Source organism: Apis cerana, linkage group LG2, assembly GCF_029169275.1.
Source record: "Apis cerana isolate GH-2021 linkage group LG2, AcerK_1.0, whole genome shotgun sequence".
Taxonomy (NCBI): domain Eukaryota; kingdom Metazoa; phylum Arthropoda; class Insecta; order Hymenoptera; family Apidae; genus Apis; species Apis cerana.
In genome coordinates, this window is record NC_083853.1 from 11,570,355 (window position 1) to 11,597,173 (window position 26,819).

At 47.0% G+C, this 26,819-nt stretch overlaps 1 protein-coding gene across 9 annotated transcripts in view; it reads left to right on the forward strand.

Moving 5' to 3' along the window:
* The window catches only part of LOC107992960 (cell adhesion molecule Dscam2), a 121,072-nt gene that overhangs the window by 44,764 nt on the left and 49,489 nt on the right, over positions 1–26,819 (forward strand). For all 9 annotated transcript variants that reach the window (XM_062071171.1, XM_062071175.1, XM_062071174.1 and 6 more), the window contains exons 3-4: positions 18,648–18,968; positions 20,467–20,628. In XM_062071171.1, the coding sequence (XP_061927155.1) occupies positions 18,648–18,968; positions 20,467–20,628 (483 nt within the window). The remainder of the gene's footprint in view (positions 1–18,647; positions 18,969–20,466; positions 20,629–26,819) is intronic.

Here is a 26,819-nt window from a genome sequence, read left to right on the forward strand (position 1 = left end):
AAACGTCGATGATATTTTCAGTGGAAGATTCAACTACTGTTTAAACTTGGGTTATGTAATAAGTCAGCTTGTTTTATTTAAATTTTTTCGCGATCGAATGATCGTTCGAGTAAGTTAGATAGAGGAAGAGAGGAAATTTACGAAATTTTTCTAGATATTAGCTCGGTGGAAAAAATATTGCGACATATTTTTGGAGGGAGGGGGGAGATGGGTCATGCGAGAACCAATTAACCTGGCTGATTCAGACTTGACACATGGCTCGTTTCCTTCCCTACCGTAAACACACTCGCAATCGCGTATAACGAAATTTCACTTTTTTTTTGTTTTTTTCTTTTCCTGTATCAATTTTCACGATACAAATTGATCCAATGCACGCTTGAAACTGATCGTTAAATATAATAACTGTCGTTGAATGTATGGACGAAGATTCTCTCATGTTCTTCGATAAAATGTATATGATCGCGCGGAAACCAATTAACCTATATTCGCCCTTCTTTTCATCCTGATGATCCCTCTAATTACTCGCGACACCTTGTCACGTGTTTTATATTTCATTTTCAACATTTACATTGCAAATTCTTCCTCTCGTTGACCGTTCCTTTCGTTGTCACGTTTCTTCTTCTTCTTCTTCTTCTTCTCTCTTTTCATATTGTTCATTCTATCTTAATATTGGATGATTTGTTTTTTGCTCGATTCTTATATTTCACGCTTTTTTCTCTTTTCTTTTTTTTCACGTGAAAAAAGAGCACACATCTATAACCCCGAAAGAATCCATTCGTTAAAATTCGAGTAAGATTGTTCTCCCTCTATATTTTTCCCTACTTAAGAAACGCGACGGATAGAAAAATTTTGAGAACGTGGCGAGGGCGTGTTACGATCAATCTGATAAAAGTTGTCGAATTTGTCGAAATGTAATCATCGGTCAAACCTTTTCTTTTCTTCTGTCCCTTCGAATCGATATCAGATCAAAAAAGAAGAAAAAAAAAGAAAAAGAAAAAAGAAAAAAAGTGGAGAAGGGACTGGGACAGAAAGCCGCGCGAAAACCGTTACCTTTTTCCACACAGTCCCGATACATTTTGCATCCAGGTATCCCATCTGTGCTGGAAATGGCATTTTAAATCGATCGATCGACGACTAGGTTTTTTACCTCGCCTCGACTGGCCATGTGAAAATAATTGTGCGGCCAAGCTTTGAGCATCGTTCACACGAATTCGTCCATAGAATCCGGGGGATCGCTTCGCGAATTCTTTCTCCGCTGGAAATAGCCAGCCGCTGGATCCACCGTAAATCTGCGGCCTCCCTGCCTCTTTTATCACTCGCGCCCATCTCACGACTAACAAACCGATCCGGAGGGTGAGAACGATCCGCATCCCCTCCTTTAAACGCTATCTCATTGCTTCCCATTTTGCGTACGAATTTGATTTAAAATCGCGTCGAATCGTTGCGAGGAATAAATCAAATTTACTCCTCGTCCCGCGTATACACGCGAAGGAAAATACGTTCGTTAAAGGTTACGAAAAACGAGGAGAAAAAGGAGATTTCGAAAATTATTATGTAAAATTTCTTAAGAAAATCGATTGTCCATTCTAGAAAGATTTGTTTTTATTCTCTTGATCGAGCAAAACGAGGCTTGTCCCGCCACAAGGGGCGCAGAGTCCCCCGAATATTGCCCGCTTTCTTTACGAAATAAATCCCGTTACGAATATTATACCTTCCCTATTTCACGCCTTCGTTGAAATCCCATCCATCGTGGAAACGTGGACATTTGATTAGACGGATTATACAGAGGAATCGAGAATCAATTCCCTTCCTTTTTCCGCCCCACCCGCTTCTCGTCCGCCCTCTGTTTTTAATCGAAACGGTCAACGCGACACTGTGATACACACGCGATTTTATCGGGCAACGTGTAACAAGTTTTATGAATTTTATTATAGTCGAAAAACGGAACGCGGCGACGGAACAGAGGAGCGCGTCGGATACTCTCTCGGGGATCGGGTCGCGTAGCTGCCTATATCCCCAATCGATATTAACAGGCCTCCGCCAATTTCCCGCAAATTTTGGATACGCGATCGAAATAAACGAGAATTTCCACGCGAAATAATATCACGGTTAATGCGCGCCTCGATAGAACGACGCAGTTATAGCTACCTCGAATTAACAATTAATCGTCTCTGCTCGCAGCGAGGAGAACGAAACTCGGAGGGCGGGGTTTTTCGAATCGGCGAAAAATTGAGGAACGAAGAGGAAGGAGGAGGAGTAGCGCAGTGTATTATAGGCGCGCGCGCGATAATAAATTTCTCGCGGATAAAGAGAGAGAGAGAGAGAGAGAAAAGGGTTGTTTTTAAATTCAAACAACCGAGAAATTGCGGTAATTGCGAGTGATATACGAGGGTTGGCTCAGAAGGAAGGAAAATTTAACGAAAGAATGGGGATATTCATGATGATTAAACGTTTCGCGATCGCGAAAAAATTACACGGTTGAAAATTATTTTTCAACCAAACTCGTTTGCACTCCCTTTGCCGATACGATAAATACCCAACTTCAACTCCCTATATTTTATATTTGTTCACGTAATAGACGTAAACGAACGGCCGTATCTGGCTAATTTATATTTCATATCTCAAACACAGAGAGCATTTCCATCCGCGTTTCGGATTCTCTCTCGTCGAATCAATTCCCTCTCTCGTTGTATCGCGCCTGATTACGATACGGCCTATCGCCGTGAACGTGGCGTGCGTTTTCTCGATGAAAAATTAGAGCCAATATTTGATCGAAATAGGCGATTCGTCGAACGAATCTGGATAAATGCGCTTTAGAACGAGGGGAGAAGAGCCCCTTACACGCTCGAGCCGTTTCCACGGATTATCCCGTTCGGCCAGGAACCGTAGAATATTACGAACCTACGAAATTACGGGGAATAATCGACGGCGCAATAATATTATGCGATCGGGAATATCAATTCATCTTCCACGTTGGACGTGAATTGCCATCACCGTTTCGACGATTTTCACGACGCGAGTGTACAAAGAGGAGGTGCTAGGAGGAGAGGATATTTTTTTTTTTCTTCTGTCCACGAAAGGAAGCTGTCAAAGAAGGAAGGAAAGAGAGAAGGAAAAGATGGCCTTTCCAGGAAATCCGTGAGGACAAAGTAGTATCAGGAAACATCGTAATCGTACGCTTATTATAGCGAAATACGTACGCAAATGGATATATATTATAGATGGAATAACTTTTTCCGATATCTGATTTTCCACCCGATTCCTCGAATAAGATTTCTTCCCGTCTGTGAACACGAATGAACGCGGTGTTTTCAAATCGATCGAGACCCGAAAGGATTTAACAAGTTTCTTTCTTTAACGAGCAATCCACTCGATCAAGTGGGATTACGCGAGAACGATCGCGAACGATGTTATTATCAGATGAGAGACGAGAGACAAAGGGCGGTGGGAAATAGAATGCACTCTGTAAACGAATCGGGTGGCCAGAGAAGGAAAAGAGAAAGTTGAAGAAAGAAGCTCCCCCTCGTCCGCTTCCCCACTCTTCGCCCACGCGTCCGTAACTAAGTACCTAATCATTAGATGTATACGAACGTTAAACAGCGTGTTTACGGTGGCCGCCGCATTGAAAGTAGTTTACCTATGCGTCGTGGAAAATTTGATTCTCATCACGTAATCGGGATCCAACGTGACGTTGCATTTTCATGAAAACACACGGCGTATTTGGGGAATATAATGGCCGGTCCACGCTCCCCCCACTTCCTTTTTCCTTTTCTTCCCCTCGCCCCCCCTTTATCTTCTCCGCTCGAATAAATTTCCACGTTGACGCGTTATTCGACCCAGATAACGTAACGCGCGTGCGGAAGTTGAAATATGGAATCGCGAGAGGGGGTGCGACTTTCGAGACGCAAACTTTCGAGCCCCGCAACGCACGTTTTCCTTCCGTCCTTGTTTTTCAACGTGCCGTGAAACGTGTATCGGAGCAACGGCTATTAATTACCCGTCACGGAAATGCAAATATTCCTCGATTAACCTCGGCGAGAATTACGTATTTTTCGCCCTCCCCGCCCGAGAGGGAATTAATCTGCCGCGGAGGGGATTGGGATCAGGTTTGCGCGGGCAGCAGTTCTCCAATTATAACCGATCGTTCGAGGTTCGTTAAGCGGGGGGGCAGGAGGAAAGAGAAAAAGGAAGGGAAAAAAGGGTACAATTAGAGAGAGATTCCGATCGAACGTTTGTAGGCGGTGACGATCGGTGTTCGGTGGAAAATTTATCCGAAGGAAGGGAAGGGGTCCCGTTGGAGAGAAAGGAAATAACGCGTGCCCTGGAATATGCCCGTTTACACAGGGGTGTATCGAAGATGAGTCGGCGGGGATAATAGAAATCCCCGGCGCACGGGCGAGGATCGTGGTGGCTTTTCAGAAAGGATATCTCGACAAGGGCAAAAATGCCTTTGGGAGCCGGCCTCTTTGTAACGTCGGGCAGGGGGGAGGGGGTTGGCGATACACGCGCCGATAAGTCGGCGTGGTCGTGTGCCGCGTCGACACGGGTTGGCACGGAGCGCGCGATTTTTCGAAAAATCGAGAGAGGGTAGTGGAGTGGAGTGGAGTGAAGTGGAGTGGAGTTAGAGGAGGGAAGAGCAACGGCGGTGAGGTGAAATTGATAAGGAGGGAGGGGCTGGATCGTGAGAGTACAAAGGGATGGCGGGATCGATGCCGATGATAGACAGAGATGGGACAGAGGGAAAAAACTGATGGAACCGGATGGAGTCGGCGAAAGAGGAGGATATGTGGATAAATGAAGAGGATAGAGGGGACAAAGTAGCAGGAATCGAGCGAGTGGGAAAGAGTGAAATATAATTGATACGGAAGAAAGGATGAGGGAGAGAGAGAGAGAGTGTGTGTACGCGTATGCAAATGAAAAGGAAGGGAGACAGAGTGGTGGTGGTGATGGTGGTGGTGGTGGGAAAAGCGTGGAGGTGTACCGTGCGGTGTGCGGGAGAGGAAAGAGGAAACGTGAGCGGGATGGAGAGAGGGAGAGGAGGGTGTAATGGGTATGCATACGTGTGAGATGCGACGCAGTCCCCGGGGACTGCGTTAATTCCAGGGGACCTGATTAATCGGAAACAGGACTATCGTGCAAATAGGCGCGAGATAACCCCGTCGTCCCACCGCGTCCACCTATCTGCGAGCATGTCCTCTCTGGCTCCATAATGCATCCTGATGGTGGCTTCGATCGACCCCATTCCTAGATTTAGAGTTAAGTCCATGGTGGGCACGGGAGGGAGAGAGGACGTCGGATCGCATCGATTTAATTACGATCGATCTGTCAACCCGATGACGTTGCGCAACCAATACCTGCCTTCCCCTTTTCTATCCTCGTCGTCGACGATATACCGTGGCTTGCCCTAAATTTCCAAAATGTGTCCAGTTCGTCATGCACCGGCTCGTTACGTTCGTTCAAGCGTCGCGTCGTTCCGCGTTTTTCACGTCTCATCGGCGACGAGAAGAAGGTTTAAAAACGGAGAAGAAGAGTAAATAGTTAGGAAACGGGATATACGGGCTAGGAATCGTGTATTCTCGCGAATATTCTCGTGAATTAATAACTTAATGCATTTAATGCGTTCATTTACCTGATTAGTAGATTCAACCAATCGGGATAATGGAACGGAGGAAACTCGAAATGAAACTCTCTATGTTTATTCAATGGATCGTACGTTAGCTTCAAACTAATAGAGGCTTGAATTAACTTGTGTTTACAAGCACTGTATATTTTTTTTAGTCGTATGACCGAAGTTGGAAAGCCCTCGTCTCTCGCGTTCCCCTGTATTTTAAAAATGTAAGGAAAAGATCAACATCGCCGCCTTTCCCGACTCGCTTCTTTCGAGATGACCCATCTAGATTCCGATTCGTACGTGATCCACTCCACTCGTCCACGTGACCCATCCGAATTTTCCGAGATTCGCATCTGCTTGCGTTTTCGCGTGTACTACTTGAAAACATTCGCGCGCGCGCACGTTGGGGCGATGAAAAACAGAGGGGGGGAGGGGGGAAGGAAAAGAGAAGTTTAATTTATTCGAAACTGCAATTCGCATCGGTGGGTGTAGAGCTGTCACGGTTGTCGGGTGTGTCGCGGCTTCGGTCGAATTACGAAAATGTCTGATCCACATGCTCCAATTGCGCTCCAACCGCGTTGCTATTATCGGATCCCTGTATCCCGATTTCCATCGGAGGAAACGCGGCCATCGCTGGAATAGTTTTTAATTTATCTCGCACATATTTTTCCACGCGTTCGACGATCGGTTGAAAGTTCCTTTCTCTTCCTTGCTCTTCCTTCTTCACTTCCTTCCATTTGGTCTCCTCGTACCGATAGAACAACTTTGCGGATTCCTGTGTGAAATCCACTTAACGTAACGCATCGATCGTTGCGCGTATCTGTTTCCATTCCATTTTGCCGGGAAATCATCGATATGTATGTATGTATATTTGTTGGTGGGTGTAATAAAATGTGCCAAAAAAGAATGGCAGAAATTACACAAGGAAGGGAGGGAGGTGCGTTATAGGCAAGAATTTTCGTAACCGAAAGGGGCTTGGCGCGTGCAAAGTCTTGCAAAATAGGAGTAATTAAAAAAGGCAGCAATTAATCGGGGAAAGGCGAAACACGAATAATTTGTAGGAATAGTAGGGGTGGTCCGTTGGAACTATTAACGCCACCAAACTTTTGTCTCGCGTTGAACTTTTAAATGCCGCGCGCTAAACGAAGCGTGTGCGCCCCGCGAATGGAGTTTCGAGTTAAATTGCCATAAATAAACGTCTTGGCTCTGGCTATGTTCACACTGGCGAATTAAGTGACGCGGTCGAGAGACAGAGAGAGAGAGACGCGGAGGGGAAAGTCGCGGACAAAAGGTATAAAAGAATCGAGCCTATAGCGCGTAAACTCCCACGCCCTCGGCCTCCCCCGCCCACCCCCTCCCCCTCCCCGAGTTTCGCGTCCATCCAGTTCGCTCTCTTTAATTATATTCGAAGCAATTAACGATGGATAGCGCATAATGAACAATATCTGCGGCCAGACTGTATTTACGACGTGATGGCCGCATTTTGTATGCGTGCCATATTTTATCCTACAATTGAAAATAATTTACGACGGCCGCCGTGCAGCTTGTAATTAGAATGCAAAATGAGACGGAATGCGCGGGGGTAAAACTGCCTAAAATGCAGTTCGCCAACGCGATTCGTCCCGGTCGAAATTAGAATGACGTTTTAGCACGGTGAACAAATTGCAGAATTCGCGGGACTCTCGGGCACGTCCGCAACTATTCACCGTTGGCCGCGTTTTATTGGCTCATTTTAAAGGTTACCTCGTACGGTTGAATCATTTATACAGGGGGAAAAAAAAGGGGGGAAAAAAGAGGGAAAAGGAAAAGGATAGAGCTTGTGAAAAAGTGAATAGGCTCTTTTTTTTTTTTGTAAACGAGCGCTTGAATGTATTTTAGCAAACTAGACGCAGGAACGAACCGTGTACGTTTTTGGATGAATAGACGTTGCCACCCGAACAACGCTAGTTTCCAAAGTTTCGCGAATCATTGCGAGTTTTCAATGACACGATCTTATCTTTTTTTTTTTTCATCCTGGCAACTTTCGAACGACTTGCGTCGTATTTAGAATCATCGAATCGTCTCCGCTTTTTAAATTAGACGATGAAATATCCATTGGACGATGAAAATGCTCGACGATAAAAATTCCGCACGTTCGTGCGTTTAATTCGCCGCGGAGAGACGTTAACCGAAGAAATTAGTCGTACTTTAACTCGGCGGCGCGAACAATGACGTGGACAATGACCCTTATAATAGCTTCTACATTTCTGTGTCGGGTAGACACGGCGGGGGAGACGGAAGGAGGGATTGAAAAGTTGCACGACGAAAGTGCAACGATTATTTTCACTCTCATCCTTTCGTCAACTCGGTCGTCGAATCGACGGGTATTGTTCTTTTTCTTCTTTTCCTTTCTACGACTCGCCCTCAGATCTTAGATCTTCGGCGCGCGCGAACCGGCGATTTTTATTTTTCCCGCGGCTAAGCTGAGAATTGTTTGGGGATCGATGTATAACCCTTTGGTCTCGCCTTTGTCTGATCCCTTGGTGGACCTTCCTCCTCCATGATCCCTTCCTCTCTACGTAACGCCCAGCACCCTCTAATACGTCGAGAGCCGTGCCGTTTCGTCGTCTCCACCTCTGGCGAGACTCGCTTCTCTCGGTCTGCCCGATCGATATTCCATTGTATCGAAGCATTGAAGTATCGTGAAGAGTTTCACTGGCTCGTAACGACATCGATGCTATTATGCTAATTCAGCGCGTTGGCGGAGTGCGGGATGGCGGGATGAGTGATAAGCAACGAACACCTGGCCGTGGAAAGAAGAGGATGCGCAGCCTGTGTCCCAGTGTATACACACTGTCTCGTCGGCGTGCATCGAGCGGAATCGCGCTGGCTGGGCTCGTTTGCTGCTTGGGTAAAAAAGAAAAGAGAAAAAAAAAAAGCTCGCGTGGCAATCGCGACATTCGTGATTAATTTCCCAGAAAAATAGAACGAGGGAGGCGACGACGGCGCAGGTGTCTGGTTAATTCTTTTGTCTCTCGAATCCGATGCTCGATCGATGCATCTGAATTGTACGGCACGGCTCTATACCGATTTATACCTGATTTATCGTCATATTTATTGACATCGTTCCATCGACGCCAAAAGAAGAAATTATTGACTACAATCGAAGAATTATTGCTATCCGATATCGCGTATCTTTTCTACCTTTTTTCTCTTTCCTTTCTTTCTTTTTTTTTTTTTTTTCTCTTCCTTCGCTTTTTCGTCTTTTACGCGCGTCATTCCTTTTTGCAATGAAGAAGAGGCTCTCGTTGATCCTTCAGTCAGATCCTTCGTCGATAAGCGAAGACTCGGCAGTTTCTTTTTGATCCCGAATCGATGGATAGAATCGTAATGGAAGAATGGTGGCACGCGACAGCCGGAAGGGGATATCCTTGGAATTGCGGCGAGTTAGCAAGGCATTAATCGCAGAGACTAACTCGGCTAAGAAGCGGATTAAGAAAGTTACTCCGGCATCGAAGGAACTTGGCCAACCACTATCCGCTGTTAAGCAGTTTACGGTGAAGCGACCCTGCGATGTTGTCAAACGCTTTCTTCGTTGGTGCACCACTTTCTTCCCTTTTTTTCCTTTCTTCTTTTTTTCTTTCTTTCTTTCTTTTTTCTCGTTCGCTTCTCAAGACGCCTCTCCTCCTCCCTTGGAACTGAGAATCGTAAGAAGGGCTCAACCGTATTACCTTGCCGCGAGCCCATTTCCCGTTCACTGTTTCAATTATCCGGTAGCTCGGCTAATTGTATTTTGCGCTTCATTCTCCCTCCGACGAATCGATTTTACTTCTATCTTTTTCCTATCTCGATCTTTTCTTTTTCCTCTCTAAAACGATATATTTACCGTTCCACACCCTACGATGCCCTTTTTTTTTGTATCTTTTAATTGACAAAATCGTCACCGATAATAAGCCGTGAAGAAGGCGAGACGACACATCATCCCTCCGTTTCGTCAATTAACGAGCGGACGTCTGGCGTCGAGCTCGTTGAAAAAAATTAGTTTTCCGTTCACGAGGTTAGACGGTTGTTAGGTTGCTCTATTCGAGGAGTTGGAAATTGGTCTGATTAGCAGCTCGGTGGAACTGCTCGAAATTGCATATTGTATCCCGCGCCACTCGTTAAATACCCTCGTTGGGAACTGAAATTTTAAACGATTTTTTTGAAAATTCAGCGAATTAGGGGCGACCAACTTCCAACGTGATTCGCGCAGTTAGTTTAAAACTCGATCCAAAATAAGCGTCTGATAATATAGAAAAATAAGATGCAAAAAGTAGCCGGACCTGCCACTTTAATTTCGTGATCCTCCCGATAAATTCAACGATCTACATAACGATCTATATCTCGATCGAATTACGAATTCTTCGAACGAGCGACAAAAAATCGTGGCGAATTCGTGTATATATAGAAAATATACGAGTATAACTGTCGGATAACTGTCGGATAACTTTGGGCGTAAGCTGCTTACGGTAACGATCGGGTCAACGATTCGGCCTCCCCCTTTTGCCCCTTGGAGAGGAACGCGTGCAGCCGCAAAATGCGTCGAGATCTGCCTCCCTCCCTTCTTATTACGATCCATTTACGGCGGAGTCTCGCGATATTAAGAATCGTGGAATCGATCGCGGAAGACGACGATGATATAGGAATGGTTGATTGCCGCGTACCCACGGCGCTGATTGCACGTACGAGAGAACGCGCACGATCGTGGAAGAGGCGTGGAGCAAGGCGGAAGGCACGGATCCATGGAATTGTCAGCCATTCCAGACCCCAGGGATTAACTCGCCCAGGAATGCATTCCTCCTTTCTCTGTCCCCTCGATAATCCGTCTTCGTCCCTCTTCCTCTTCCTCCTCCCTTCTCTCACCCCCCGGCCTCCGCCCTCCTCTCCCTCCCTCTCTTTCGCATTCATTCACCTTTCTCCTTCGATTTTCTCGCCTCGTCCTTCCTCGGCGATGAGGGGGGATGGGGGTAGGAAGCACTCGCAGTCATTTTCTCCATTTTGCGATTCGATTTCCGCCGATATTGCTCCCGTCTCGCTAGATTCTTCCATTCGGTCGGATGAAGACGCTGCCGACGAGGGAAATATATTCATCCGCGTCGTGAAGAAAGAGACGGAGAGGAGGAACAGGGAGGGAGGGGCGAGAGGGAGTCGGAGAAAGAAGGGAGGAAATGGAATGGTTAGGGGCGATGAGAAAGCAAGAAAGAGAGAAGGGAGAGGAGGACCGTGCTCCGAGGTATATATAAAGCCTCTCCATGGCACGGCCAACTAATTTCATCGCCGATGCCTTCGTGATTTCTTCCTCTTCGTCTTTCTTCCTTTCGCTCGCTCAAATCGACCATCGTCTCCGTTCTCGACCAACATGCTCCACGGTGCGTGCATAATGTGTCAACCTTATGCGCTCGAGGATCGGGCCATCGACCGAAGTGAGCCCAAGTGATAAGATGCCGACACGGTACATAATGCGGCGAAGAAAAAAGAAGAAGAAGAAGAAGAAGATAATCGAACGACCCGGAAGTCGCGCCTGTCACAAAAGTCGGAGAACCGATTCGGCATAGTGGCGTGTCGAAAGTCTGCGTCCCGTGATTGTCACGCGTCAGCATTTTTCAACCATCGTCGTTCCTGTTTCCCTGCTTTTGCCACTGTTACGTACAATATATATATATATAGTTAGTTCACCAAATTCATCGCGTTTCGACGTTCGACGTTTTCCAACGGATCGCTCGGTTTCGTTAACGTTAACGCCACGAAACGCTTGATTTACGACACGTTCGCTAATTTTCCCGAAAATCTCGACAAACGTTTCCTCAACAAACCCTTATTTGCCACATTATTTACGATTTAAAATTTTCCAGGGAAACGAAATTTCCGGTTGCACGAGAGAGACCGCGCTTTTTTTGCGGGATAATTTAATCAAATTAAAAGAGAAGAGAGAGAGAATAAGATGGAAAAGATCGACCAAGATGTAGCGAGAAAGAGAGACGGAGGGGAGAAAGCGTTTGGTTTTAAATCACTCGTCCCCCATCGATCGAGCATCGTTGACACGTTGGGGGAGGGGGTTGAAAAAGACTGTCGGCGACGAAGTGATCTATCGTTCAATTTGCCCCATAATTCGAGCATGTATCTGGGCCGAGTGTTGTCGTTTCTTCCGTGAGTCGCAGGGACACGATCGACGAGATCGAAACGAAATCTAGCATTTCGAAGTCGATGGCTTCGTCACGGATTGATCCGTCTCGTCGATTACGCGATGGGGATGGGTTGTGCGTGCGTGTGGGTGGCGCACGCAGGTGTGTGCGCGCACCGACGCCCGTCACGGGTCGAGCAACAACCATCGTTCGCGTACAATCGCAAGGCTCGATCGTGCGCGTGTGTGCGCGCGCGTGTGCGTGTACAGCAGGAGAAACCAATCGGACCGCGCGGTGCAGCGAAGTCACAGCGTGATTGGTACGGTATTGTGCGCCATAACCAACGGTGAAATTAACCATGATCCAGATCAAACGATCCTAACGGTGCGCGCGTGCCGGCAAAATCCTGCCTCTCTCTCCGCGTATCGCGCCACTGCATTGCAGCTAACTTGGCCCACCGCGCGTATGCGAAATATATTCGTATTTATGTAGGCGATTAAGTCGGATTAGCCGAGCGGAACGCAAGGATAATCGCGATCCGCGCTCCTATCGATCGTAAACGGAACTGGCTGGTTGTTCGAGCTGGCGTTTCCAATTAATAACGAAACGAAATGATCGCGACTGGTCCAGTGATCAACGATTCCACACTCACGAAACGAGGGGAACCTGGGTAATTCGAAGAAGCTACGTCGCTCTTCTGCGACGTACTGGCAGAGAGAAAGTCGAGCGGAATCGCGTAAAATTCGATTACGCGTAAACTTGGGATCATTTATACTCGAACTTCGCTGTATCTCGTCCGTCCTGTACATACGGGATGCACTCGTGTACATTTTCGAGCGTTCGCGGACGAGGCGGAGTAATCGGTGTTGAAGCGCTAACGACGATCGTCGCCTTCCTTCGAAATTCAAGTTGAAGAGCTCGACCGCAGTACCTCCCGTATCTCCCCTCGAAAATCGATCCGAAAATCCGAGGATCCATCGTTGGTTCGTTCCTCGAGTCCCGCCTCGAGATGCTCTTAAATTACACCTGACCGAGGAAAGGACCTCGATCTAATTAGAATTAGACCTCCTCGAATTCCTCGCCCCGAACCGGATGGTTTAACGAGCGTGGGACGAGGTATCGATTTCCCCCGATTCCCATTCGAATTCCCTCGCGTTATCGGGATTCTCGACGATTCCTCTCCTCTCCTCCCCTCTCCTCCCCTTTCCTCTCTTCCTTCCTCCTTCGCCGGATCCTCTCGCGGTTCTTGGAGGGGGAGAGGCGAGGGGGAGAGTCACGGTCGGAGAAGCGCCCGTGCCAGGTCGGTTAATTCGTGAGTGACGCCCGGGTTCTCTCCGTGCGCCGTGCATGATAATGCAGGACCGGTGCAGCGTGACAGCGGGTCTGTAATTAATCAGAAGGTTGCGTACGCGAGAATACAGGGCTGGCCCCGGAGTAACAGTCGGCGCGCAACGTTTGCACAGTCGATGCGCGGGTTGCGTACGTGCATGCGGGTCCATGTGACGCGCATACTCGCGCGGCAACCGGATATCCCGGATGTGTGGACGAGGGGAGAGGAGAGAGTGCATGAACGCGGCGTAAATGGCGCCGGTGCATAATCGTAGACACAGGTGTGTCGCGTGGATGGAAGGTGGCCGCGTAATGGATGTGCATCGAGGGGCGATTGCTTCCAAACGACTTTCGTCGCCGATGCTTCTTCTCTGGAGCAGAGAGGGGTCGGGGATACTTCCTCTGGCCGGTATTCGTTCGGCCAGAACGCGCCGTTGACCCGAATATTTGTCGAATACTTTGCTCCCCGCGAATTTCCCTCGAGCGAAGCGGGGAAGGATTGTCTCGGCCGAGCAGCGTTTTCGTGTTGTTTCGTTTCGAAATTTTTAGAACGCGATACGCGCGCGGAAGTGGAAAGTGCTTTTTTCGCTTTTCTCTCTGCTTCCTTTTTTTACCCAACGAAACGTGAAAAAAGTTAAAGGAACGCCGCGATACCCGCTTAACATTCCGGCCACCGAAGTAGAAACATTTTCGTTCGTCGAAACGAAAGGTATTCGAGGATATTCGAAAACAGAGGAAACGTTTCAACGCGAAACCGCCAAGTGCGTGCGATACGAGCGCGCATTGAACAACGCGAGCACGAAACGCGACACGGCCGCTCGATGCAGGGCGGCGTCCCTTCCAAACCGAATAAGAGAATCGACGAACGACCGTAGAGAATTCCCGATTTTTCGACGGCAATCGTCGAAACGCGACGAGAAAGGTCGGCTCTCGAACAACTTGTGCGCGCGAGGCGAGACGTTGCGCAATATTTGAAATTTTCCACCGTGTGAACGTGGAACAAATACACACCGGCAAATAGTGGCGGAAAAGAGGGATAGCTCGTAATTGCGGCAACCGCATTGTCGACGTATAATTGTCTCTGGCAGCCGATTACGCAACACCGACTCGCAGAAACGCAACATCGAGCTTTCCCGCCTCTCCTGTTACGCAATTATCCCGATTGGCCCCGAAGGGAAGGAAAATTTTACTTTACGTTCGCTTCTCGAGCGAATTTTTTCCAGAACGGAGGGAAAAAGAGATACGGGCAGGATCCACGACGGTCGACGGACGGAAATTTGTTGCGAATCACGATCGGACGTTTCGCTCGTCCGTAGCGAAATTAACCCTCGCTCGCCCGAGGCCTGCAGAGGTAACTGCAAACAAGTTTTAGCGCCGAATTTCACCGTGATTAATTAAGCCGTGTTCAATCCTGTTCCTCTCGAACCCGCGTATTATGCGTCCTGTTATGCAGTGGATGGCTCGCCGACCGAGAGTCCAATTTCACTGCCTCTCCAACCTCTTAACGAGTATCTTGTTTAACGTTTCTCCGACCCACGCGATCTTCGTACGTATTTCCACGACTGTACTCGACTGTGCACGCTCGAGTCGAAGTTACACTCGCCAATCTAAAAGGCTGAGAAAAACGAGCGATAATCGCGGGATTTTCAACGATAGAAGTCTCGACACGATTACCATTTCGTCCGTTAAACTTGGCAGTTGACCTATCGAGCCGGGATACCGTGACGTACGGGGAATTCGGTCAGCTCGAAACGAGGGAATGATACCAGGGGGTTGAAGTCTCCACTATCGAGTATCGATACCAGTGCGCGAAACTCGATTGATGTAATATAAAGGGCAGTTGGTCAAATACAGTGCGATTCGGATCGCGCCCTCGAGAGGAGGATATATATTTTTTCTCGCCGATAATTTCGCCGCTTCTTTCGCACACGCAGTGATATCGTGATCTATATGATGGGATGACGTATTCTTCCTCGCGGAGAACGTGTCGAGCGGAATAAAAAAAAATGGAAACGAGAGAAAAAAAAAGGAGGAAGCTGTGTGCATTTATGAGAAGCGAGCGTTCGCCCATTGTACGCGTCCACGTGAAACGATAAAAACGCGATGACGCGGAATTACGCAACCTGTATTCCGCCCTCTCCTCCTCCCTCGTCCCGCCGTTTCGTTTCCTGCGATTATCTGGACGCATCGCGCGAACGTTGGACGCCTCGTTTCGTCCCCGCACCCTTAATGAGGGGGATACTCTCGTCGTGTATGTAGACGTGTTTTTTTCTTTTCTCTCCGATCGTCCCCGTGCGTAACACGTGTACGCGCGTGCTCGAGAGTACATCGCTCGTAACGAGATTGAACGCGTTTCGCTGAAAGCTGCACAAGGGGATTTCAAGTGACGGGCTACAAATATGATTGCACGGGTTGCACGGTGACCGTGTTACGGATTCCTAGGTCAAATATGCTGCTGGTGCTTCCATATGTGTGTGTATATATGTATATATATGAAATAGAAACTGGAATGAAATAAAAAGGCAAAAAGGGGAAGAGAGAAAGATGTAAAAGGACGATTTTATTAATTCGGCGGGGATTCGGGACGATAATTTCCGTTTGATTACATCTCCTTATCCGCTTCTGCGATTTATTTATCTTGCGTTTTAATTCGTTCGATTCGTGGATTTGGACACGTTGAACAATAATTAGACGGAACGGTATGTGCGCGATTGGAGACAGATGAAACATGCTTGGCAGGCTTACTTATGGAAATGCGGTGTTGCAGAATTGATCGACTCTTTGTTGAATTACGTGATTCTCAGCCCGCTAATTGGATCGTGCGTCGAGGCTGCTTTTGTTCGATTCCTATTGAAGAGATTCAACGCTGCGACAATAAGCGGATACGGTCGAATGCACAAACAATTTCGATTTACGATATCGTCTCTTTATTTCTTCAGACTTCCTTTCTTCGTAATAATGATCTTACCCCAATAATACCCCCGTAAAAGAGATAGAGAGAGAGAGAAGGAGGGGCTATCTTTCCGCGAAATCCTATCCTCTCTAATTACAACACGTGGAACTGTTCAAATTAATAATGATGAAAATCCATTCGAATTATTCGCATTGAAAGTGCGAAAACGCGAGTCAAAGAGTATGAAAGAGAGGCGATCACTCGACGCGTTATTACGTTCGTCCGCAACAGCGGAATCGGCAAAACGATGGACACGATGGAAAATCAGAGAAAGCTACTTGTTATCGAATTAAACGGAGAATCTCTATCGAATTTACCCGTAAACAAGAAGAACGTCGAGCAGAATTTTCCTTTACGCGAGCATAGTTCCCCTTAATAACCGTTTTACGGCGGCCCTCACTGTCAGCAACAAACTGCGTTATACGCGTACTAATTTAACCTTATTTTCCATCGTCGTCGTTCGACGAGCGCGAACGTTCGCTCGAGGAGGAAAGAGGGAGGAGACACTCCTCCCCCACACTCTCTCTTCCCGGAGGGGGAGGCAGATGCACACGATACACGCTGCGCCCGACAATATATACAGTTATATCCCGTGCGCGCACGTACAGCCCGTTTCTGCACGTATAAACGCGACGAAGGTAGATGGCGACGCTGTGCATAGCTGCGAATCGGCGATGGCGCAGGTGTGTCGCGCGCAGGAAGCGGGGAACATAAACGTCTTTCCGGCGCATACACGCGCGTTTACTACGTGCAACTGGATGGACGGCGGTGTATTACACCGACGCAACTTCGCGGCGAATGAACCACCTTTGCCGTATTCCGTATTCCACGTATCTCGCGTTGTACCGAAATTCGAATTCCGCTTATGGAATCGCGGTTGTTCTCGCGTGCGCTCTTGTACATCATATTTTGATCGAAAGAAATTCGGGTGATATCGTGTGAAAATTTCGCGGACAACTGCATCGGGTGGAGGAGACTCTATCTGATTTGGCAGGAAAACAGGGGTTGAGAGCGTAGATATGTATATATATATATATATATATATATATAGAGAGAGAGAGAGAGAGAGAGGAGGGAGTTTGTGGAAAGGAAACGAGAGGAGAAACGAGAGAGGAAACGGTTGGGGAGAAAATGATACGAGTGAGGGGGAATGGTAAATGTTGCAATCGGAACGCGATGCGGTGAAAGGCGACGTTTCGCGCGCCATTCAACGTACGTGGATGCGCGTACGTGCGCGTTTTATCGTTCAAGGGAAGATGGGTCTGTTATCATTATTTGGTTACCCCAAAATGGTTTTGTTATCCCTTCTTTTGTCGTCGTTTTATCGAAGACGCGTGTTGGGTATGGAATGATGGTTTCGCGCGGAAATCCATCGATTTTTTCTTCTCCTTTTTTTTTTTTTGAAAGTGAAACGTAAAGTTTTTACGACGAATCGAAACGTTCCGTCGAATCTTTCAAATCGTCGAAAGGATACTCTTCGAATTGTACCGTCTCGCGCTGTAAGAGAGATGGAACTTGCCGCATTTGCCCGCGATGAATGCAAATGATTTCGCGCGCGGGTCGTAATAACTGACAAGACGAAGATCGAATATGATCGATCTCGCTGTTATTGGCTGCATCGTCCGTTTACTACAACCAACCACATAGATATACATATATGTGGGTATATGTATCTTACAATATAAACTGCTTACCACAGATGCGCAAGAAAATATCGAGGAAGTTGCAAAACGACTGCTCGAGAGCTTACTTTCGCGAAAAGAGAATATCGAGAAACCAATTGTTTCTTTATCCGGTCGAATATCCTTATTGATTCGATTCGCTTTTGGATGAATTATTCGTTTAGAGAAGAATGGCGTAACCCTCTTTCGATATATACTTCGTCCGTATTTTATTTAGATACATCGTTTTTAAGATCGGCATTGGAAGCATTGGACGATTGATCGCCTTTCGGTTGTTTTTTACCTATTCGCGAAACGTAGTCTCCATTCTCAATTTGTCATAAAACTACGACGAGGGAACGAGAAACAAACGAGATATTTTAATCAAACTATTCTCTCTCTATATATATATACGTATACATATATATATATTATTCGTATCTGGATAAAAGTAATTATAGCAGTCACCGCGTTGAAATAAGTACTACACTTTCCAACACAGTAGATATCTTTCTTTTTAAGAGCAATTGTATTTAATTCCTCCCTTAGGATCTATAAAACGTTTCTCCCTTTCCACGTAATAATGGACGGAATACCTTTACCCCGTATAATTGGATAACGTATATGTACATATATACATATACACACACACACACACACACACGGATCCATGTACACAAATTTACGGAACGAGCGACACGATTCGTCGTTCTTATACTCGGCATAAGATATATACACCGTGTGTATCCTCCCCGAATTCTGGTCACGGACCACCAACAATCATCCTCTTGGGATAAATTCAATTTCCGAGAAATTAACGCGAGAGAATCTCGGCCATCTACGTTCCCCGTTAACTCGACAAATTCTCTCTTCTGCCGAAGATCTCTCGATTTTCCGCTCCGTTTCGAACGCTTTCGATCTCTGAAAGACGCGGCACGCGATCCATGTTGCAGGGCGGGGAGTGGTGCTGGACAGTCAGGGGCCTGTGCTGATCTCGGAGCCACGCTCCTCGGTCGAATTCTCGAACGAGACCGGGGCCATGATCCACTGCTCGGCCCAGGGCAGCCCGTTGCCGAGGATTGATTGGCTTATGGGGGACGAGTCGCCTGTCCTCCCTATACCTCACATACGCGAGATGCTGGTCAACGGTTCCATGTACTTTTTGCCGTTCGGAGCGGAGACCTACCGACACGACGTCCACTCGGCCGTCTACAGATGTCAAGCCTCGAACAGCGTCGGTAGGGTATTGGGCCGTGAAATCACGGTAAAGGCCGGTGAGTACCTTTATTTCTTCACTTCCGACCGATTCGCTTCTTTCGCCTCCCCTCTCCCTTTTCCACCAACCTCTCCACGAGTCGTTACCTTTTACTTTCTATTTCACTACCTATGATTCTTCTTCTTCTTCCTCTTATTCTTTTCTTCTTTCCTTTGCTCCTATGTTTCTTTTTTCCTCTCCCTCCCTTTCTTTTAATGCAAATTACGCACGAAATAGCACACGAGGATAACGAACGCGCTTATTTCCCGCGATATCGCTAAGCGACCATCGTTTGCCACTCCTTGCAGGGGAGTGCAAAATCGTTTGGACAAAGATCCTCCTCCTCCCCCTCTTCCTCCTCCTCTCGTTGCATAGAGAAACCGCGATGGAGTAATCTGGGGAAAAATTGCCGGAGAATGTTTCCGGGGGAGCATCGTGGCTCGCAATTATGCCATTGAACGAGCTACCGCGCCTCCCCTCTCTTACCTGCGAGTTTAGCGAGTCACGTTTCATCGGTGTCGGGCGGTGGACATTTATACGCGCCTCGATTCCGTTTTTTCTCGCCGTCCAACTATTTCAACGCGCCACTTCCAGCCAAATAATTGTTTTCGCGGGGGAGGAGTGCATTAATCGCGTTATCTCACTCGTTCGTAAATGTGATCGGCCCCTTTCCCCCCATATTTTGACACAACGATGTTGGAAAGAGGCGAGAGGCGAGCTGCGACTGCACGATTGCGTGACGGAGGCGGACAAAATGGATGAGCAAAAAAACTCGAGGCGAAACGAAAGATTTCGTTTATTTTGGTTTTGAAGGGGGGAGGGGGCGGCGGAATCCAGGGGCCGAACTCAAAATCACTTATCGCGTTCACCGGCACGTGAATGGAGGGAATTTCTGGAAAGAATCGTGCGGAGTTGCATTCTGCGCGACGATGGAGGGAAGGGGGTGTAGATTGTACGTGAGAGGCGGAGAACGAGGACGCGAGAGGGAGAGGCACTAATTACCGAAAGCACGGGTCGCAGACTGAGCTTGAAAAGCGGCGTTGTTCGCGAGCAGAATAACGTCTCTGTAATAGAAAATGCGTAGTGCATTATATTGTTATTGGAGTTAACGACGAGGAGAGGCTCGTGCTCGAGGATATCTGGCCGTAAGCTGTTCAACATTCGCCGTTCTTCTTGTGTGAATATCGATGTCTGGGTAGTAAAACCGGTAGGATTTAAACAATAATCGCGCTGGAAACGACCAACCAAAAAGCAAGTCCGAATCCGTATATAAATTCTTGGGAATCTAAATTCCGTTTTTGTTCTTTCCCCCTTTTTCTTCCCTCTCCCTCTCCCTTTTTACTTTTTACTTTGACGTTTTCCTTCTGATTATGCAACTTACTTTTTTCTCCCTCCCTTTTGTTTTTTTTTTTGTTTCATTACGTTATTTCGCGAAAAGGTGAGAGAGGATTGTTAACGCCATTATCGTTCCTTTCCTCGGAAAGCTGACGTCAGAAGCTTTTCTTTTTTTTTTTCAGTCGTGCGTCAAAAGTACGAGGTTCAAGTGCGAGACGCCTACGTCCTACCTGGAAATACCGGTGTGCTCAGGTGCGAAATACCGACTTTCGTTAAGGAATACGTGGCAGTCACGTCCTGGGTTCGAGATTCTGCCTACAACATCTTTCCAACGCCGAAAAGCGGTGAGTGAAATGGCGATAAATTTGCCACGCACAAAATTTAAACTTTATATTTTTTAAAAACTTCGCTCGATTGTTCGTCAGAAATACATTCTTTTTACCTTTCGAATTTTTATTTTTATTTTTCGTTTATTTCTTTTTCTTCTTTTCCTTCTTCCGGTTTTAACCATTTCGATTTATAATTGATGGAACTCGTTAACGCGAATGATGTTCACCGTCCAATTGAGATGGTTCAATGGACAACTAATTCACGCATCATCGATATCGAGACAATGGTGGAACGTCGGAACAAAGGGATATTTTCTCGGGACGGAATAAAAGCGATTCGGCACGCGTTCGAAAAGGGCCCTTATCGTATCGTGTATACCGATGTCACGTCTCGGTGCACGTGATTGCCAAGTTTTTGACGTTTACATCCCCCGCCCCTCCCCCTCTTCGCGCTGCTGTGAAGAGGGACGTAAAAATGGCGTACCGATAAAAACGTAGGAGTCTGATAAATTGGAGCCACTTTTTTGCCCGCTTTTTCCCCTTTCCTCCTCCCCCTCCCCCCCATCGTTTGTGTACCGCGACCGAACACGCGCGCGGAGCAAAAAGCCCCGCCATGCACACACGCTGATATAAGCCGCTCTGGTCAATATCCGAGTTAATTAGAGTCTGAGGGGGCCATTCGAGTATCCGCGTATATACGCATTAACGTGTGGCCGCCCCCTTCCTGCACACCCTAAGCCCCGCATGAATTGTGGTGTATTACACGTGGGAAAAAAAAGGAGGGATGGAAGGAGGGGAGGGACTTCGTCACAGCGCATATGCAAGAATTTTTAGCGAGCACGCGAATGAACGTACGGGAAAGATTCGAGAAGATCCAAATCGCGATGACGCGAACAATAGTTTTTTTTTAAAAAAATCGTTCTTTCGGATCTGTTTCTTCCCTGATGACGATAGTTGAACCTCTTACACGGGAGAGAGAGAGAGAGAGAGAGAGAGAGAGGAGAATCACTAAATTACGTAGTAAACGAAGGAAATTCGAAAGGAGAAAAGCTGTTCGTTTGATCACAAACGAGCGCTGATTGAATGCGATTCCCGTTAAATTTTACGACTTTTATCTCATCTCTGCACTCCCAACTTCCTCTACCCTCTCGTCGTAATCGTAATGCGTTGCATCGCGAACGAAATTACCAGTTTGACGTATAATTGTTTGCCGAAAGTAGTTTAGATCGGTTCAGAGAAATAACGCGTGTTCTCTCCCGGTTAATATCTCTTCTTCCATCTCGCTGTTTTTTTTTCATCCTTTAATTCGTATCTTTTTTTTTTTGCTCTCGTTCCTTACCTCTTCGAGTCTTCCTCGACCCGTTTTCGAAGGTTCCGCTGAAAACTCGATAGTTTACTCGCCTCTGCCGTCGTTCCCTCTCGAACGGATTATACCGAATAAACGAGAACTTTCTCGCGTCGACTGATCTGCACGCGACTAAAAACTTTTCCGAGTGATTCGTTTCCCATTCAGACGCGACCGTCTCCTCTCTTCCCACGCCCTTCCATTTCCTCCTCCATCGTAAGATTGGATTTTCCTTGCCCAGACGTCGCCTTCTACGACGATACGATCGCGCTATTCGATTCAATCTTGACGTTTATCATCGGAGAAGCGGTCAAACTGGTCGACAATGCGCGCAATTAGACTCTCGTTGCACCCAAGTATTCCGAGGCGATTCGAAGTTAAATAAAATTATCGGTTAATAAGAAAGAAACGTTCGTCTCGTCTCTTAAGTGGGAAATGATGTTGGTGGAAGGATATCTGTTTAAATTTCGAGTGGATTTTGGAAAATGGAAATTGCTCGAGTACGGTGGAGAGTTTTAAGAGCGATGGCGGAAATTCGGAATTTCGGTCGAAGTTGGACGAGAGAGTATGGAGGAGAGTTTTGTAGTTAGAAATCGGTCTCGCGATACGAAGGTTATAGTTCGAAATATACAGACGTACTACTCCGTCGAGTCTTATCCGTATCTCTCTGATACTCGTTTCAGACTCTCTTTGCTCGACGACAATTTCCTAGTGGAGGAGCTAGAATTTGACGAGGACCTAGCTACTTGGGTTATAATAGAGCAGTTCGACAAATTCGAACGATCTCCTCTAATAAAGGAAGGAAGAAGTTCCTCTCTAATCGATTCTTCCTATTCTTTCGCGAATCTTCTTCCTTTTTTTTTCCTTTTCTTTTTTTCTTTTTTTTACTGATTAATACAACATTTTTCGAAACGTATCACGATCATATTGAATATATAAGGTGGTGATTCGAGGAATAAAAATTAGGGGAAATATCTCCGCGAAACATCGTTTCTCGATTATATCCCGAGACCAGGTCACGAAATATCGACCAGTAGTCGCGACTTTAATAATTCTTCCGCGATATCAAGGAGCAGAAAGTCGTGATAAGATTTCTCCACCCTGATCCCCTTTCGATAGAAGTGTGCAACTCCCTTCACCGATTCTCGATTTTCTTCACCGCTCTTGATTTACATTCGTTGCATGGAAATGCATCTATTTTTAGCCTCGTCGAGGATCAAGCTTCAATTTTTATCGATTTCGTTCGTTAATTCAACGCAACGATGTACGTATCCCCTGTATGGTGAAAGAGAGAGAGAGAGAGAGAGTATCAACGAGGGTCTCTTTTCGAGGATTAAAGTGCAGCGAACATCGGAGGCATGTAGATGCAGATAGTCAAGAGACTACAGTGCAGCTCAAACACGGCGTCCGGCCACAATGCAAATTCGCCTTGGGAAGGGAAAGCTGATCTCCCAACTATCTTTTGCCAGTTCTCCATTTCCACTGTCGATGAGAATTTGCCTATCGCTTTTTTGTTTTATTTATTTATTTTTTTTTTTTTTGAAGAGCTTCCTCCTTCCCTTCGTTCTATCATTCGTCGTTGATTCGTGTTCATCGTGTATGGTCCATGCATCCCGACGATCTTTCGATTTAAATAGATCCCGCGCAAAAGGCAGCTACGTCGGGATAATTATCAGAGCTAGGGCAAGTTAGTTGGCAGGAAGGAATTCGTACGAATTCTCTGTGTCGTTCATTGTCCCCGATTGCCGTCTCGTCGATCGAATCATTTTCGTCAAAGTTTTTCAAGCTAAACTGTTTTTGTTTTCTCTCTCCTTCGTTCGATTCTTTTCTTCGACGTCTCGAAGGAAGGTTTTTAACGCGAAGAAAAATGTTGTTATCCGATTCCAGATTTCACACCGCGTAAATCGAAGGGAAAACAGTTCATGACGTTCGGTGTTTGTACGCGGCGTGCAAGCCTGAAGCTACGCCGGAACGATATCGCAGTGATAACACCTCCCGGCTGTTTTCATTCACAGCACTCGTCGGTTCAGAGACTTTCGCCACTGCTAGACAAACCTCGAAAGTTACTCGTTTGTAAGCTTTTCGGGGCAAATCCAGGCTTGACACCTCTTCTTCCTCCATTCTTAATACGCCGCTGATCAATTTTCGATCATCCTTTCTTTCTCTCTCTTTCTCTCTCTCTCGGATTCTTCTGAATATCTATTCCTATTAACTGGTTATTACTTACATAGCGTAGTAAAGTTCGTTACGAAACGAGAAAAGAATTCAAACGTGGCAAATTTTCGCTTCCTCGTCTTTTCCGGGTTCACTTAGGCGACTTTACGACAAATTTTTCAGCGTGGATCTTATGGAGGATCGCAGCCGGTAAATAGGCGATGACAGTTTGCAGTTCGAACAGCTTAAAACGAAAGTTTTTCCATGGCGAGGGTCGGGTCTTTCCGGAGGGGGAAAGTTTGCCAGAATCGTGGAGGAATAACAGGGCCGCGTGAAAAACGAACGCGTCGCCTGAGAGATATCGATTTTATCGCTCTCGCGACGAACTTTGCCCGCGTCGGTTTTTTCCACACAAAAAAACCACGGTTCTGCGCGGTGTTGTCTCCTAAGTACGATCCTCCGACGATTTTCAAAAATCACGGCCATCGTTGATGGAAGTCGGAGGCTTTCAACAAATCGAAAACGGTGCCGAGATCCCGTTTTTCCCCCGAAGCGGAGTTTCGCACAAAAGATCCGATTTCGGATTATTATCACGATATTATTTCCACCGAGCGTGGTCGATCCGCGAAACGTTCGGCTGAAAGGCGAGCTCGAGATGATCGAGATCGAGAGAAAGTTTGCAATTCTTGAAATAACAGAGAGGGGAAGTGAATTTTTTCCCCCGCGATTCCTTCGAATCGGGGGAATTCGAACAATCGCCCTTAACCTCGGAAACGATGCTGGACTTCGGCGTGATTCCGTTGAATGCGCGTTGAATCGTCGAGCGGAAGCTGTCGCGGCAGGAGAAAAGAAAATTTATACGAGGGAAGTTGGCGCGAGTTTGAACGGTGCGCCAGATTCATAACTCCGATAACCGAACGACGAGGAGGAGATCCGTCGTTGATTTATCGCGATGCGCGACTCGAAAAAGCGCCCAACGATTTTCCTCGAAACCGAGGATCTGCGTTGAACGCCACTCCGGAGAACAACCATCCCGGGTTGGAATATAGTCGAGCCCGAAACGCGTTTTCGTAATAATCGAAGAACATCCGGCGAATCGTGTATCGTCGTGTATCATGCGGGAATAAGAGTATTCTTATCGTTCTGTTCGTATACTCGCGTATATAAAATATTGCGTAAGCTTCGCTTCGAACACGATAACAAGTTCGAAATCACGAGTATTCCGATAACAACTCGATCATCACGAAAAACAACAAATCGTTTCATCCGTTTGTGATAGCTTATCGCGGCCATCCCTTAATACGATGTATATCGAAGTGGAAGAGGGGACGAAATAAAAAATATATATATAATATTTACCATGCCGACTGACAATTTGCCGGCATCTCGATACGTTCCAGTAGTAACGCGAATACGCAGACTGTCGGTATCCCTCTCATATGGGAACAATACGCGTTCACCTGGTATTTTCGCCAGGATTAAATACTCGAGCGACTAAAAGCGCTCGCCGCTGCTCGTGCATTCGTTCGCGTGCCATTGTATTCTCAATTTCGCGTCCCAGGCAGGGAGGGAGGGAGGAACGAGAGGGAAAAGAAGGGAGAAGCACGGTGTATCCCCATACATGGGGGGCGATGGTGGGGCGGAATGGACCAGTACCTCTGGTGAAACCGGTGCTTTTAGAATTATTACACCGGGTAAATGGCATTTCAAATGGTTAATGGGTATTAAAAAAAAAAACGTTTCGTTTGACCCGGTCGGGGAATCTGCTGCCATCGCTATTCACGCGTGTTACGCGCCGCCGCGCCGGGCAGAAATGGTTCCTCCGGCGAGAAGGAGAACTCGCAGCGAGATTAAATCCGCGAAATCGGTTCGAGCGCGTCGTCCCCCTCTCCCCTTCGCGGCGTCCCTTTTCGGGGGTGAAGAGCGGTCCCGCGCTCCTCCATAGTTCCCACCAGCGAGAATACCATAGCGCCGACATCCTATTCTGCCTGTTCCGCGCCGCCGCGGTCGGCTTGTTCGAGCATATTATTCCGCGTACGGTACGTGGAAAAATATTCGCGTGGTCGAACCGGCTTGTTAAATCCTGCGCCATCAGCCAAATAGACTACTAGTCTGTCGTTTCACCGACGCACGCCCCGTTTCATACCCGCCGGAGTTAGTACGCTAGTCCCTTTTTGCGCCACTAGTCCATTACCCTTATTAGCGCGAAATTCCAGCGGCGAGGGTGAAACAAAATTTTCCAGTCGAGGGACGGGAAAGGAGAGTTGATGGTGGAGACACGGTTCCGTACGATTCGAGGAACGATCGAAACGAGTTCGATTCGAAGAACACGGTTTGGCCGCTTCATAGCGGAGTCCCAAGTTCACCAAGAGAATAGTTGTGGAACCGTTCGCCGTCCGATACTTTCGATACTCGGTTATCGATTTTCCATCCGTTCGTAAGCTGTTGTTCGCGATACAGCCGATAAATTATTTCGACGAGTTTATGGAGAGCGACGGATCGATTAATAACTGCGCGGTTTAACAAGTGGCCAACCAAATTGTTGTTGGACTTTTTTCCTTTTTTTTTTTAATCGCGTCTGTTCGAGTTTCGTTCGATCGTGAAATATTGCCAGTAGTCGAGCCCTGAACGGAACGAACAGCGTCATCGGCAGCCTCGTCCTTTCAAAATTCCTTGCGTTCGATTCGACGCGACCGATTCTCTTCCT